This window comes from Nyctibius grandis, chromosome 3, assembly GCF_013368605.1.
Source record: "Nyctibius grandis isolate bNycGra1 chromosome 3, bNycGra1.pri, whole genome shotgun sequence".
Classification (NCBI taxonomy): domain Eukaryota; kingdom Metazoa; phylum Chordata; class Aves; order Nyctibiiformes; family Nyctibiidae; genus Nyctibius; species Nyctibius grandis.
In genome coordinates, this window is record NC_090660.1 from 93,353,773 (window position 1) to 93,368,683 (window position 14,911).

Genomic DNA, 14,911 nt, shown 5'->3' on the forward strand with positions numbered 1-14,911 from the left:
AGACATTTTAAAGCAAGATGAGACTTTCTCATTTCTCTGTGTTATTGTAGTGGATATTTCTTATTGGTTAAAATGCAGTGGTTTCTTTCCAGATGAAAGATGAAAAGCCTCCACCCCCAGTTTTGAGCAGGAACATCTTCCTCAGGAGCAGGTCAGATGCCTGTGTAAATATTCCAGGTATTTCTTTTAGAACGAAATTGTAGTTGTGACACAGGTGGCAATTGCATGAGCACGGAAGGTGCTTGCACTCAGTACTCTTGCAGGCAGGTTTCCTCGTGGGTAAAAAACTTGCAGGTTGTTTTTTTATTGATGCAGCATTGCTATTTAGAAAACTACTTGCTTTCATAGGAAAAATTGTGCAAAGTTGTCTGCTTCGTCAGTTGGCCGATATTTATGCAACAATAACAAATATTAGAGCAGGAACTCAGATCCAAATTCCTCTGAATTTCAGGATTATTCCAATCCTGTTTCTATTCTGTGCATTTTTGATTTGTATCTAGCAAATACCAAAGGCATTATTTAAATATAAGGTATTTTATTAACTAGTTACCACAATCTTTGAGGAAGTTGTCCCCGAGAAAGTTTCTACATAAAATAAGAGGTGCCTGTATAGCCCATACAGACTTGCAAATTGGAAGAAGTGTTTCGCATGTGATAACTACGCAGTAGTACAGAAGACAATCTGGAATAGTTCAGCCACCAACCCTCACTGTTTTATAATTAGTTACCTTAGTTTAGACGCCAAACAAAGAAAATTATTATCCTTCTGAACTGCTGTTTCCCGTTGTTATTTGGCAGCCTTAATTTCATTATATGCTGCAAAAAAAACCTCTCTGCAAACTCTGCTGAAGAAACACAATTGTCTTAGAAAACTAGCTAAAGTTTGTGAGGGTTAAACATAACTTTTTTCCCGTAAGTGTCATTCGCCCAACTTAGAATTCTTTAACAGATACTGAACAGCACAGAACTGAAAGTATTTTTGATTTCAGTGCTTTGTATATTTACAGAGGGATTACAACAAACTTCTACACTTTATCTACATTTTAATAGGTCAGTGTGAACATATGAACTGTATTAAGGTGGACTGCCTTACTTGTTAAACTTATGTGAATTCGTCAAAAGCCCTTCGCAGTTGTACGCAATAGGGGCTGGAAAGCCATACATGATTGAGGTCACGCATCCAGCCCATTTGTAAGCTGATCCTTCTGTACCGAGCCATCAGCCATCCTCAGCATAGGGGCGCACTCATACACGCATTCCTGTCAAGTCATCTTGTGAAAGGCTGCTTGCTTCCAGCTTGGCTTGAAAGTGCAACCTTAATAAAACTCACTGAAGTCTGAGAGAAAATAGCAGTTCTGCAGCAGATAGTGTAGGGGAAAGAGACTGGGATATGCATATGCAGCTGACTAAAGCAGGCTACATGCTGGACTGTAACAGAGAGGAAACAATAAATCTCAACTACTATGCAATAAATATTCCCAATTTTAACTAAGGAAGCTATCTTCATAGTGAAATTAAAAAAAACCAACAGTTTATCCAAGCTTAAATACTAAAGTATGCTTCTCCAGCCTTTTTTCCAAAGACTTTAAGGGAAATTAAGAACAAATTAAAGAAACAGAAAGAAAAAGTTTTGCTTAAAGTAGGAAAGGAAAGTAATAATAACATGTCAGTTTTCCTTTCCTTTGCTTTCCTGGCAGCAATTCTTGCTCATATAGGCTGTAATAACCAGCGTCGGGGTCCAGATCCCAGTGGGAGAAGATTTAACCGGATTCAGCATGGGCAGTGCACCTATACTTTCATTCTGCCAGAACAGGATGGGAACTGTCGTGAAAGCACAACAGACCAGTACAACACAAACGCTCTTCAGAGAGATGCTCCTCACGTGGAACAGGATTTCTCTTCCCAGAAACTGCAACATCTGGAACATGTGATGGAAAATTACACTCAGTGGCTGCAAAAAGTAAGTGTTTCTCTTTTTCATTTCTCACTAAATGGATTTTTCTGGTGATGCTTATGCTGTTCAAAGATTTCATTAGTTTCTATGAGAACTGAGGTAATAAGTATTGATCTAGTTTGTAGCTGTGTAGGGGAGAAGTGTTTCAGCCAGTGTGCACCCTTAGTGACATTGCTCTTAGGAGCAGAATTTTCTTCACATTATTGAAATATGCAACTTTCTTAAAGCTTTATCTCAAGAGACCATGGATGTTTGTGAGCCAGAGAACACAAAAATCCTCTAGAGATTTTAATGACTGAACTTACTAAGTATTCCTATAAACTCTACTTATAGTTCACAGCTTCAGATCAGATGCCATGCAGGATACCTGCTATTCTGACAGCAAAAGGGAGCATTAAAAAAAAAACGCAGCATTTAAAGGCACTGGGTTAAGAATATCATTGTTCCTCCATGAATAGATCTTGTAATACTATTCTACCCAGCTAATTGCTGGAAAGAAAGAAGAAAGTATAGAGGCATTCACACTCCTAAAACATCACAGTAAAACTTTTTAACTGTGTAGATTACACTGGACTTGAAACAGCCTGTTTTAATTTGTGTGTATATGTGCATTCTTTCATAGAAAGGAAAAAATAGGTTTGAAGGTGTTGCAGTAACTTAGCAGAAGTAATTATTTTTAAGAATTTGTGCAATAGATCTAAACTTCTAATGAACTTTTCAGTATTTCATGTATGAGCTGAAGTTTGGGCTTGAAAATACTTAAATATGTGAATAATTTCACTTATATGAATAGTCCAATTCACCTTAACAGGGTTACTCACTTGTGTAAAATTACACACCTTGCAGGATCTTGTCCATGCCTTGTTAATGAAAATGCCTTGGGATAGCTGACCAGTAAAAATAAACAAATAAACAGTCTTTGTAGATAGTTATTTGTAATATTCCCATTCTCACACTGGCATTTTGACCTGGCAAAACTTAGAAAATGGAGCAATTGAGTGATGCAACTAGTCATGTAAGGTGGCATGAGAAAACTGCTGTATTTACCCATTTCAGAGATACATGATTTGACTGTAACACAAGTTCATAGTAAGAATGATCATCAATAAAAATCTAGTGAAGACTCTGCCAGGTGGGCTAAAACTTCATATTAGCACAGTTACTATTACCTTTCCCATTTACAAGTTCTGTTTCATCCAGACAGTATACAAGACAGAAATACTTTAAAAAGCACATAGAGCCATCCTCATCCCCCTAGACCTACTAAAATCTTCAGAGAGGCTTTCCTGATTGCTTGGTAAATTAATTTGCTCTTTGCGTATCTGGCTCTAGCAAGAGAGGAGAGACTCTGTCCAGTAAGCATGTGACTATAAAACAAAATATAACCAAGCACTTATTTTTTAGACTACTTTCTTCATTTTTTAATATCTTGGTCTGCTTTGGGGAATATAAGTCTGGAAGTGAGGGGATGTCTTTTGTAGAGGAAAGCATTTCTTAAGAAATTGTTTTACTGTATCTCAGGAGGCTGAGGCAAGCCCTAAAAAGATGAAAGTTTTTATCTGTGTTTATGCACACGTGATTGTACTTGAGCAAATTGCCTGCTGAATCATGTTTATAAGTCTTCACTTATTCTGTGTTTGTCCACTAGAGACTGAACTAAGATCACTGTTTCACTGTGAACTGAACACGAAGGAATATGAGTCTCTGGAGTGTGAATGTCTGAGTTAGGGTTAGTCCTCTCACACTTTGGAGGGAAGTGATTAAACAGGTGGGAAGCCCAATGAAAGGGGTTTATATTTGAGGACTGTTTTTTTTCTGCAGTGATTGTAAAACTGGCTATGGGCAGAACCACCCCCCTCCTCCTTTCCTTCCCAGCCCCCAACCCTCTGCTCCCAGGGGTTTACATAAAACTGGGATTGTGCACGTATCCCCATGTGTCAGTTTTCCCTGGAATGAAAGGTCCCGTTTCTCTGTGTGACGGACTATGGCTCACTCTGAACAAATGAGGCTGATGCAGCTCCATTAGAGCATCTCTGAGTACTGAATTTGCTTTGTTGTTGTTGCTATTACAAAGCATCTCAACTATAACTCATTTACTTTCAAAACAATCATAATGCTTAAGAGTAATGAATATATTTTGTAGATATCTCGCATCTCATTTTTATACTGTGTATTTAATTTTCCCCCTAGATTTTTAATATAAGATATAACTGCTGGTACACTAAACAACATTTTACAATGCACCTGCTGTGAACAAAGTAAAGAATAATTAATGGTTATAGGTCTATGACTGGATGTGAATATTTATAATAAGAAATAAAGTTTAAGAATTTGAGATATATTCTGACACATAAAGGAAATGTTTATTACTTCAGATAATATATATAACTTTCATTAAAATTATATCTAGGCAACGTTTGGCAGGGTGAATTATTTTCTCATCACAAATACTAGCCTGCAATATTGAAAGAGCATTTGTTAAAAAAGTTTGTAAGAATCACGGTTTGCTTAACTCTGTAGTATTTTAATTTAAAAAAATTTCCCTTGATATCTAAACTAGCAGATTTCTAGAAGCAAAACAAATATTCTTTTTAAAAAAAAAAAATCAATTTTTTAATGCTTAAAACCGAAAGTGCTTCTTTGATGACCTACAAGCTTGATGATTATAGATAACAATGTGCTTGCTTGGGGAGCCAGTTACAGGCAATTAAGTCCCAGCCTTGTCCTTTAGCGTTTGCGTATCTGTAGTCAGTGTAACTGGGATTGATTGGCAAACCACGGACATGTCAAAATGCTCTCTGCAGAAACTACTCAAAAGAAGATGACTTGGTAAACATTTTTAGAGATTTTCCTAGAACTGTTTATTTTAATACCGGATAACTTTCCCCATTGTTTAAGCTTGGGTTTCATTTCTGCAATATGTTTATACTAATAGTTCAAAACAAACAGTTCATCACATTTTCTTTCTTGCAGTAACTGACTGACACACGTGATACTGTTTGGTATTTAATTGCTGTGTCTAAATATTGCCAAAGAGGAGTTACACGAAATGTTATCATCATGTCTTGCTTGGAAACTTTCTGTTAGTCAACTTGCTGAACTTACGGTATCGATGGACTCACTATACTTTCAGGATATCTATATAGATGAGTGTTTCATATATACTTGTCCCTCAGTCCAAATAGTAATAAATGTTATTACACTAATAAGTGAATTTTACATGATCCGCTCTTTCTTTTTTACTTAAGCAGAACACCATAAAAGTTTAAAAGGAACTCTTAATAATAGTATACTCTAAGAAGCTAACACAGACATACAAGTCTGAGTTGAAAGTGAACCACAATCATTCTGGTCAGCCAATATCTAAACTTAGATTTATTTTCCTTTTCTCTGCAAATATTGATGGCAGCATTACACTTAAACCAAAAAAAAGAAGCTTCAGCTCACTTCCCTTTCCCTTCAAAGTGCCAGTCACCAGCTGCAACAGAAGAAGTATAAAATGATGAGCTGGATTGAGTCATTAAAGAAAGAAATTACGAGCAATTTTTCTGGGATATCTGTAGCCATTTGACAGTCTACTTTAAAGTTTATTCTTACCATAGTTTTGATAAACTATTTGTCTATGGCATTCTCTGTGCTCTCTGTTGACTTCCTTATTTTGCAGAAGTAACATTTGGAAGTATTCACCTGGGTTTTAAATGTGTAACAAATCTAGGTTTTGAGGGGGACCAGTCATTGTATAGAAGAAACTGGCTTTTGGAAAGACCAGTGTACACTTAATGTGTGCTGTGGCTCCATTGAATGTCTGCCCCTCTCCGCTCTTTTTACCAGAAGGGCCTAGCATTGCAATGAAATAGTAATTATATGCTTATGTGTATGGAGTGCCTGGATTTTGCCTTGGATTTTATACGGTTGTGCTGAAGATGGGAAAATTCCTAACACGTCACTCTTGCCGTGAAGCTGTGTGAAAGTGTGACAGATGCTGCCCTGAAGAGGATAGATCTAAAGTGCTGCCATAATATCCTATGAGGCAAATTTATATCAATATAAAGATGGAGGTGTCCATAGTGTGTGTAAAATTTTGTCACATTAAGGAACAATTTTTCCCTAGTTGAACTGTTACAAGAAATAGTAAAAATTCTATATTATTTATGGTTATGTCTCACTGGGAGTTTTGTAATGTAACATGTAACCTTAAAGTCCACATAATATTTGGCTGTTAAGTGCAACCAGGAGATGCATGATGAACTCCTGTTAATTTTCACAAATAAAAGCAGGTCATTAGATTTGGAATTTGCCATTCTGCTTGTATGAGCATTACTAACGGCTGTGTAAGGAATGTCTTTCCAGTAAATCTCTCTTTTTTTAAGGTGGATCAGGGCTAAAAGGAAACAATGAGAAAGCTTCATCGAAAACTGGCCACTAGCCTCCTATCTGGCATTTGGCTCGAACCTGGATTTCTTGTCTAGACTCAGAGGCAGTTTACTATTCTAGGTGCTCCTTTTTGCTTTGGAGTCAATGAATTCTCATATCCAAAGCAGAGCCTCATCCTAGTGACATTTTCGGGTCACATTTCCTTCCTCCCATTTTCAGGTGATGACGTGGGATGGAATAGAAGGATTCTCTCCATAAATGCCTGGCTACGGGACTGGTGCTACAGGCAGGGCTTTGGGTTCTTTGATAATGGCTGGTTTTATAAGACACCGGACCTGACAGTAATACATGGGAAAGGTTTATGTCGTAGGGTCAAAAGGGTTTTGGGACAGGAATTAGCAGGGCTCATTCAGAGAGCTTTAAATTAGATTCGAAGGGGGATGGGGTTGTAGCTGGGCTTGCACCACTGGGGCAATGCTCTAGTATTGATGTAGACCAGGAGGCCTCCCATCTCCCTAGGGTGAAATTGGTGTGCTCAACTTGCTCCCTGAAATGCCTGTACACCAATGCACGCAGCATGGGGAATAAACAGGAGGAGTTAGAAGTCCGTGTTCGGTCAGGGGGTTATTATCTAGTGGCAATTACGGAGACTTGGTGGGACAACTCGCATGACTGGAATGTGGTCATGGATGGCTATGTCCTGTTCAGGAAAGACAGGCCAGTAAGGAGAAGTGGTGGAGTTGCTCTTTATGTGAGTGAGCAGCTAGAATGTATTGAGTTCTATCCAGGGGCAGATCAGGAGCGAGTTGAGAGTTTGTGGGTACAGATTAAGGGGCAGGCTGTCATGGGTGATACTGTTGTGGGTGTTTATTACAGGCCACCAGATCAGGATGAGGAGGTTGTTGAGGCCTTCTACAGGCAGCTGAGAGCAGTCTCACAATTACAGGCCTTGGTTGTCTTGGGGGATTTCAACTACCTTGATATTTGCTGGGAGGCCTACTCAGCCAGCCATCCTCAGTCCAGGAGGTTCCTCCAGTGCATTGATGATAACTTTCTGATGCAAATGGTGGATGAGCCAACTAGGAGAGGAGCGCTGCTGGATCTTGTTCTCACTAACAAGGAGGGTCTGGTTGAAGCGGTGAAGGTTGAGGGCAGCTTTGGTTGTAGTGACCATGAGATGGTGGAGTTCAGGATCTCATGTGGCAGGAACAGAATAGCTAGAAAAATCACAACCCTGGACTTCAGTTTGAAGCAATTGCTAGGGGAAATCCCATGGGACAGGGTACTAGAAGGTAAGGGGGCCCAAGATAGTTGGTTAGCATTCAAGGACTGCTTCTTCCGAGCTCAAGATCAGAGCATCCCAACAGGTAGGAAGTCAAGGAGGGGTACCAGGAGACCTGCATGGTTAAACAGGGAACTGCTGGGCAAACTCAAGTGGAAGAAGAGGGTGTACAGATCATGGAAGGAGGGGCTGGCCACTTGGGAGGAATAGAAGTCTGTTGTCAGAGGATGTAGGGAGGCAACTAGGAAAGCTAAGGCCTCCTTGGAATTAAACCTTGCAAGAGAGGTCAAGGACAACAGAAAGGGCTTCTTCAAATACGTTGCAGGTAAAACCAACACTAGAGGCAATGTAGGCCCACTGATGAATGAGGTGGGGGCCCTGGAGACAGAGGATAAAAAGAAGGCGGAGTTACTGAATGCCTTCTTTGCCTCTGTCTATACTGTTGGAGGCTGTCCTGAGGAGCCCCGGACCCCTGAGGCCCCAGAAGAAGTCAGGATAGAGGAGGAGTCTGTCTTGGTTGATGAGGGCTGGGTCAGGGACCAATTAAGCAATCTGGATGTCCATAAATCCATGGGCCCTGATGGGATGCACCCACGGGTGCTGAGGGAACTGGCGGAAGTCATTGCTAGGCCACTCTCCATCATCTTTGCTAAGTCGTGGGCAACAGGAGAGGTGCCTGAGGACTGGAGGAAAGCGAATGTCACTCCAGTCTTCAAAAAGGGCAAGAAGGAGGACCCGGGTAACTATAGACCGGTCAGCCTCACCTCCATCCCTGGAAAGGTAATGGAACAACTTGTCCTTGGTGCTGTCTCTAGGCACATCAAGGATAGGGGGATCATTAGGGGCACTCAGCATGGCTTCACCAACGGGAAGTCATGCTTAACCAACTTGATAGCCTTTTATGAGGACATAACCCAGTGGATAGATGATGGTAAAGCTGTGGATGTGGTCTATCTCGATTTCAGTAAAGCGTTTGACACTGTCTCCCACAGCATCCTCGCAGCTAAACTGAGGAAGTGTGGTCTGGATGATCGGGTAGTGAGGTGGATTGTGAACTGGCTGAAGGAAAGAAGCCAGAGAGTGGTGGTCAATGGGACAGAGTGCAGTTGGAGGCCTGTGTCTAGCGGAGTCCCTCAAGGGTCGGTACTGGGACCAGTACTATTCAATATATTCATTAATGACTTGGATGAGGGAATAGAGTGCACTGTCAGCAAGTTCGCTGATGACACAAAACTGGGAGGAGTGGCTGACACAACGGAAGGCTGCGCAGCCATTCAGAGAGACCTGGACAGGCTGGAGAGTTGGGCGGGGACAAGTTTAATGAAATATAACAAGGACAAGTGTAGAGTCCTGCATCTGGACAAGAACAACCCCATGTACCAGTACAAGTTGGGGGCAGAGCTGTTGGAGAGCAGCGTAGGAGAAAGGGACCTGGGGGTCCTAGTGGACAGCAGGATGACCATGAGCCAGCAGTGTGCCCTTGTGGCCAAGAAGGCCAATGGCATCCTGGGGTGGATTAGAAGGGGTGTGGTCAGCAGGTCGAGAGAGGTTCTCCTCCCCCTCTACTCTGCCCTGCTGAGGCCGCATCTGGAATATTGTGTCCAGTTCTGGGCCCCTCCGTTCAAGAAGGACAGGGAACTGCTAGAGAGAGTCCAGCACAGAGCCACGAAGATGATTAAGGGAATGGAACATCTCCCTTATGAGGAGAGGCTGAGGGAGCTGGGTCTCTTTAGCTTGGAGAAGAGGAGACTGAGGGGTGACCTCATTAATGTTTACAAATATGTAAAAGGCAAGTGTCATGAGGATGGAGCCAGGCTCTTCTCAGTGACATCCCTTGACAGGACAAGGGGCAATGGGTGCAAGCTGGAGCACAGGAGGTTCCACTTAAATTTGAGGAAAAACTTCTTTACTGTAAGGGTGACTGAACACTGGAACAGGCTGCCCAGAGAGGTTGTGGAGTCTCCTTCTCTGGAGACATTCAAAACCTGCCTGGACGCATTCCTGTGTGATATGATCTAGGCAATCCTGCCCCGGCAGGGGGATTGGACTAGATGATCTTTTGAGGTCCTTTCCAATCCCTATCATTCTGTGATTCTGTGATTCTGTGATTTGTAGTTCAGTTCCCACAAACAAGCTGCAAAACAAGTGGTGGAAATCAAATTAGCGGGATTATTTATATTGTGTATACTACTCAGTGGGTAGGTATATATAAAAGCCAAATTTAAGGAGCAAAAATAAGTTAATGGAAACAAACTGGTTCTAAGAAAATACACATTTGAGTGTAAAACCAAAATTGTTTATTTACATCCCAAAAAATCTCTTGGCCAGTAGTATATCTGCATTTCAAAGCTTTATTAATCAAATTGCTGAAGTCCTTGGGACATTCTGAGGTACCCAGAAGAAAGAGGCGAATCTTCAAACATGAAAATGCCTGAAAGCTTTACATTATTGGGGGATAATCTATTTGGCAATGTTTTTTTTAAGCAGCCAAAAACTCAGAGAAGTAGACTGAAAGGCAGTCTCACATGTTGCCATATTTGTTAGCAAATTACTTAAAAAAATATTTCCCATGGTTGGACAGAAGACTTTATCGTAATGTGCAGTAGAACCTGAATGTGTTTATTTTCAGTGATGACAGCTGTAAGTAGGAATTTTCTGGTAACAATAAGATATTACATTTATTAGTCATCAGAACTGTCCAACCAACATGTCTAGTGGGAGATCTCATTTAGAGCACTGAGAGCTTTTCTAAATGAAAATGATTCAAAGTAAATGGCGTGTCATTTGAGGGTGCTGAGAACTCATGGTTCCCATTCCCTTCTGTGGTTTGGAAGCAATCTCTACTTCACAGTGCTGGGTGCCTTGGAAAAAAAAAAAAAAGACAGCCCATGTGGGAAAAGTATGGAGCTGGGTATTTTAGGCCTGCATCATCCCACCCAAACTTCTGGCCGAGATATCCAAGATAGGTTTTCCTTTGTTGTGGGTAATTTCTCAGTGCTGTGTCAGGAGACAGTAGAAAGCCCAGAGGAAGCGCCAGCCTTCTAAACTGACCTGTGGAAGTCCCTGCTTCTGTTCGTTGACTCCAGGGAAATACTGAGCAGCTCGCTTCCTGATTTAAATGCCTCAACTTAAGTGGGATGGATTTCAGCTTTACTTCCTACAGGCTGTCCCAGTCTGTAGGAAGGCAAGCCGTCGGGGAAAAAGACCGGCCTGGTTAAACAGGGAACTTAGACTAGAACTTAAGGAAAAAAAGAGAGCCTACTTGCTCTGGAGGAAGGATTGGGTAACTTGGGAGGTCTATAGGGACGTGGCCAGGTCATGTAGGGAGAAGATTAGAAGGGCCAAAGCTCAATTAGAGCTCGATTTGGCTGCTACAGTCAAAGACAACAAAAAAAGCTTTTACAAATACATCAACAGCAAAAGAAGGGTCAAGGAGAGCCTCCACCACTTGCTGAATGAGGAGGGTAGTGTAGTGTCAGGGGATGAGGAAAAGGCAGAGGTGCTCAATGCTTTCTTTGCCTCGGTCTTTAATGTCAAGACCGGTTGTCCTCAGAAGACTCGGCCCCCAGAGCCTGAAGTTAGGGACGGGGGGCGGTGTGAACCTCCCAGGATCCAGGAGGAGACGGTTAGTGACCTGCTGTGCCAATTGGACACCCACAAGGCTATGGGCCCAGATGGGATTCACCCCAGAGTAATGAAGGAACTGGCAAATGAACTTGCCAAACCACTCTCGATTATCTACCGGCAGTCCTGGTTAACTGGAGAAGTTCCAGCTGATTGGAAATTAGCAAATGTAACGCCCATCTACAAGAAGGGTCGGAAGGACGATCCAGGGAACTATAGGCCTGTCAGCCTGACCTCGGTGCCAGGCAAGGTGATGGAACAGATCATCCTGAGTGCCATTACACAGCATATGCAGGACAATCGGGGCATCGGGGCCAGCCAACATGGATTCATGAAAGGCAGGTCCTGCTTGACCAACCTGGTCTCCTATGACCAAGTGACCCGCTTAGTAGATGAGGGCAGGGCAGTGGATGTAGTCTATCTAGACTTCAGTAAGGCATTCGACACTGTCTCCCACAGCATCCTCCTAGACATACTGTCTGCCCGGGGCTTGGATGGGTGGACTCTTCAATGGGTTAAAAACTGGCTGAATGGCCAAGCCCAGAGAGTGGTGGTGAATGGGGCAAAGTCCAACTGGCGGCCGGTCACTAGCAGTGTTCCCCAGGGCTCAGTTCTGGGGCCGGTGCTGTTCAATATCTTTGTAGATGATCTAGACATAGGGATTGAGTGCACCCTCAGCAAATTTGCAGATGACACCAAGCTGGGTGGCAGTGTCGATCTGCTGGAGGGTAGGAAGGCCCTACAGAGGGATCTGGACAGGTTAGATAGATGGGCCGAGACCAACGGCATGAGGTTCAACAAGAACAAGTGCTGGGTCTTACACTTCGCCCACAACAACCCCATGCAGCGCTACAGGCAGGGGGAAGAGTGGTTAGAAAGCGGCCCGGTGGAAAGAGACCTGGGGGTGCTGATCGACAGCTGGCTAAACATGAGCCAGCAGTGTGCCCAGGTGGCCAAGAAGGCCAATGGCATCCTGGCCTCTATTAGGAATAGTGTAGCCAGCTGGTCTAGGGAAGTGATCGTCCCTCTGTACTCAGCACTGGTGAGGCCGCACCTTGAACACTGTGTCCAGTTCTGGGCCCCGCACTTCAAGAAAGATGTTGAGGTGTTGGAGCGAGTCCAGAGGAGGGTGACCAAGGTGGTGAAGGGTCTGGAGGGTCTGACCTATGAGGAATGGCTGAGGGAGCTGGGGTCGTTTAGCCTGGAGAAGAGGAGGCTCCGAGGTGACCTTATTGCAGTCTACAACTACTTGAAGGGAGGTTGTAGTGAAGTGGGAGTTGGCCTCTTCTCCCAGGCAACTAGCGATAGGACAAGAGGACGTAGCCTCAAGCTTTGCCAGGGGAGGTTCAGGTTGGACATTAGGAAGCATTTCTTTTCAGAAAGGGTCATTAGACATTGGAATGGGCTGTCCAGGGAGGTGGTGGAGTCACCATCTCTGGATGTGTTTAAGAAAAAGACTGGCCATGGCACTTAGTGCCATGGTCTAGTTGACATGGTGGTGTGAGGGCAATGGTTGGACTCAATGATCCCTGAGGTCTCTTCCAGCCTGGTTGATTCTGTGATTCTGTGATTCTGTCCATGGCTGTAGCATAGACTTCCCTTGTAACTGAAAGGAAATCGTAAACTTTAAGTATTCCTGTTTCCCTTTTCTAACATAGATATAGTACTACTACTCAATTTCACAAGGCTGTTGGGAGGCTTAATATGTTATTTTTTGTGTTGCTTTTGGAGTCTTCCTGGAGGAAGGTATTTTGTGCTACTGGCAGTTTATGTACGATAATAATACTTCCAATGTTTATAGAAAACAATATGAGATTAAAAAATCTTTTGGAAGGAAATAAGTTTTAAATTGAGTAACTAAATTTATTTTAAAAAGCAGATACATACAATGAATATGAATCTATAATGCTAAGTATATTTTGCAGGTTGAAGTTGAGTAAACGGATTATATATGTCCTGCTAACAGTGAGAATGGTCCTCATTCTTGCAGTGTTCTTACAACCCACCGAGCAGCTGCTGCTCCAACTTGTATTCATTGAAGATGAGTAGGACTGTAGCTTAGTCTTGTACAGATTCTGAGGAAGACTGGTGAGGAATGGTTAGTTTTTCAGAGCTATTGTTACCAGACACTTTGAATAAACTTGTCATTATCAAAACTAGGCTCACTTGTGTGATTTATTGCAAGCATATCCTGAAAGGTGAAGATACTTAACAACCTGCTTGTATTCATCTCAATTTACAGTTCAGCTTACTTAAGTCCTCTTCTCTGTATTTGCAGTAAGATACAGCCAAAGAAAAGCTAGTCAATGAGGACCTTCTAGAACCAGTATCATAGTTTTAGCTGTGCAGTGAACCTCATCTTCAGCACCAGCAGCTCAAGTGCCTTGAATAAACAGCCCTGGTGTAAAAGTCTTCCCAGTAGCACATGGATTTCCTCTCTTGTTAGAGGGCTGAAGTTTGATCCGGAAAAGAAATTAAAATAATTTTGTATTTCATAGGAAGAGTTCTTTTTCTTATGAAACAAGTTGTACTTTAACACAAGGTTATTCTTGTGTAACCACATGTTCATATTTTAGACCGTGTTATGAAACACCAGGGTGGTTAATATTCACTTGGAAGGGTAACTTAAAAATGCCATGAATTGTTGCACATTTGCACTACGTTCTCATCAATGTTACCACACAAAGATCAAGCTTTGCTTTTCATTACCTTAGTTAGGAATCGGGTTAATCTAAAACAGAGTAAGTCACTCCTAAACTGGGATAAGAAGTCTACGCAAGGACTCGCACCAGTTTAATTTTCCCTCTTTAAAACTGATGTAAGTCAAACTAGTGCAACTTCCTTGTCTAAATAAGACCTAACAGTGGGGCTACGCTAAACATTGAACAAACATATGGGTACAGTCAGTCAAAGCAAGACAGGTATGGAGTCAGCTAGAAAGATGCTCAAGAAGTTGCACTATTCAACATTTCTAAAAATGGTTTGCTTTCAGAATTAAAAAAAACTAACAAAAAAAAAATGGATTAATACAATTTTATAATCCCTCAGAGGAAGTCATATAGAAAATCAGTGTTCTAGACCATGGAGCTACATGATTGAAAGAAATTTCTTATACTCCCTTGACTATCTTCTAGGAGCAGAAATGAAAAAAGAAAAAAAAATCTAGTAAGAAAAGGGTAATAGAGAACTATGCTAGTTTTGTGGTTGAATAGGTGTATCTTTAGCAAAGGCACTTTAAAGGTCTGTTATATGGTAGCACATGGTCAGTCATATGATCTGTGTTACTGTTCCTGTCTTAAAAGAGAGAGAAATAGGCTGAAAGTGCAGATGTGATCTTGCAGTTGGAAAATTTGGGTTGAAGATCCATAAGTGAAAACTAGCTGATCAAAAATTCTGTAAGATGTCTACTGAATTCCTTTCCCTTGGACACCCCACCCTGGTATGTGAGCATGTGCACACATATACACATGCACATATACATGCACATAGACACATATATGCATTTAGACTTTTGGAGTGTTTGGTGTTAAGGTACATGGAAATCTGTTTCTAAGTGTTGTGTCTTAAATCCATTCTTATGTTTTATACCAACTTACCTGCTGTCAGTCTATCGTTCTCCTGGAATTGACCTGTTGGCTCAAAAATCTACAAGAATTTGTAGCAAGATGAAACCTTGC

At 42.0% G+C, this 14,911-nt stretch overlaps 1 protein-coding gene across 1 annotated transcript in view; it reads left to right on the forward strand.

Annotated features, from left to right (window-relative positions):
* The first annotated feature begins 1,663 nt into the window (after nucleotides 1-1,663).
* The window catches only part of ANGPT1 (angiopoietin 1), a 198,477-nt gene continuing 185,229 nt past the window's right edge, over nucleotides 1,664-14,911 (forward strand). Inside the window, exon 1 of the mRNA XM_068396654.1 lies at nucleotides 1,664-1,960. Coding sequence (XP_068252755.1) covers nucleotides 1,664-1,960 — 297 coding nt within the window. The remainder of the gene's footprint in view (nucleotides 1,961-14,911) is intronic.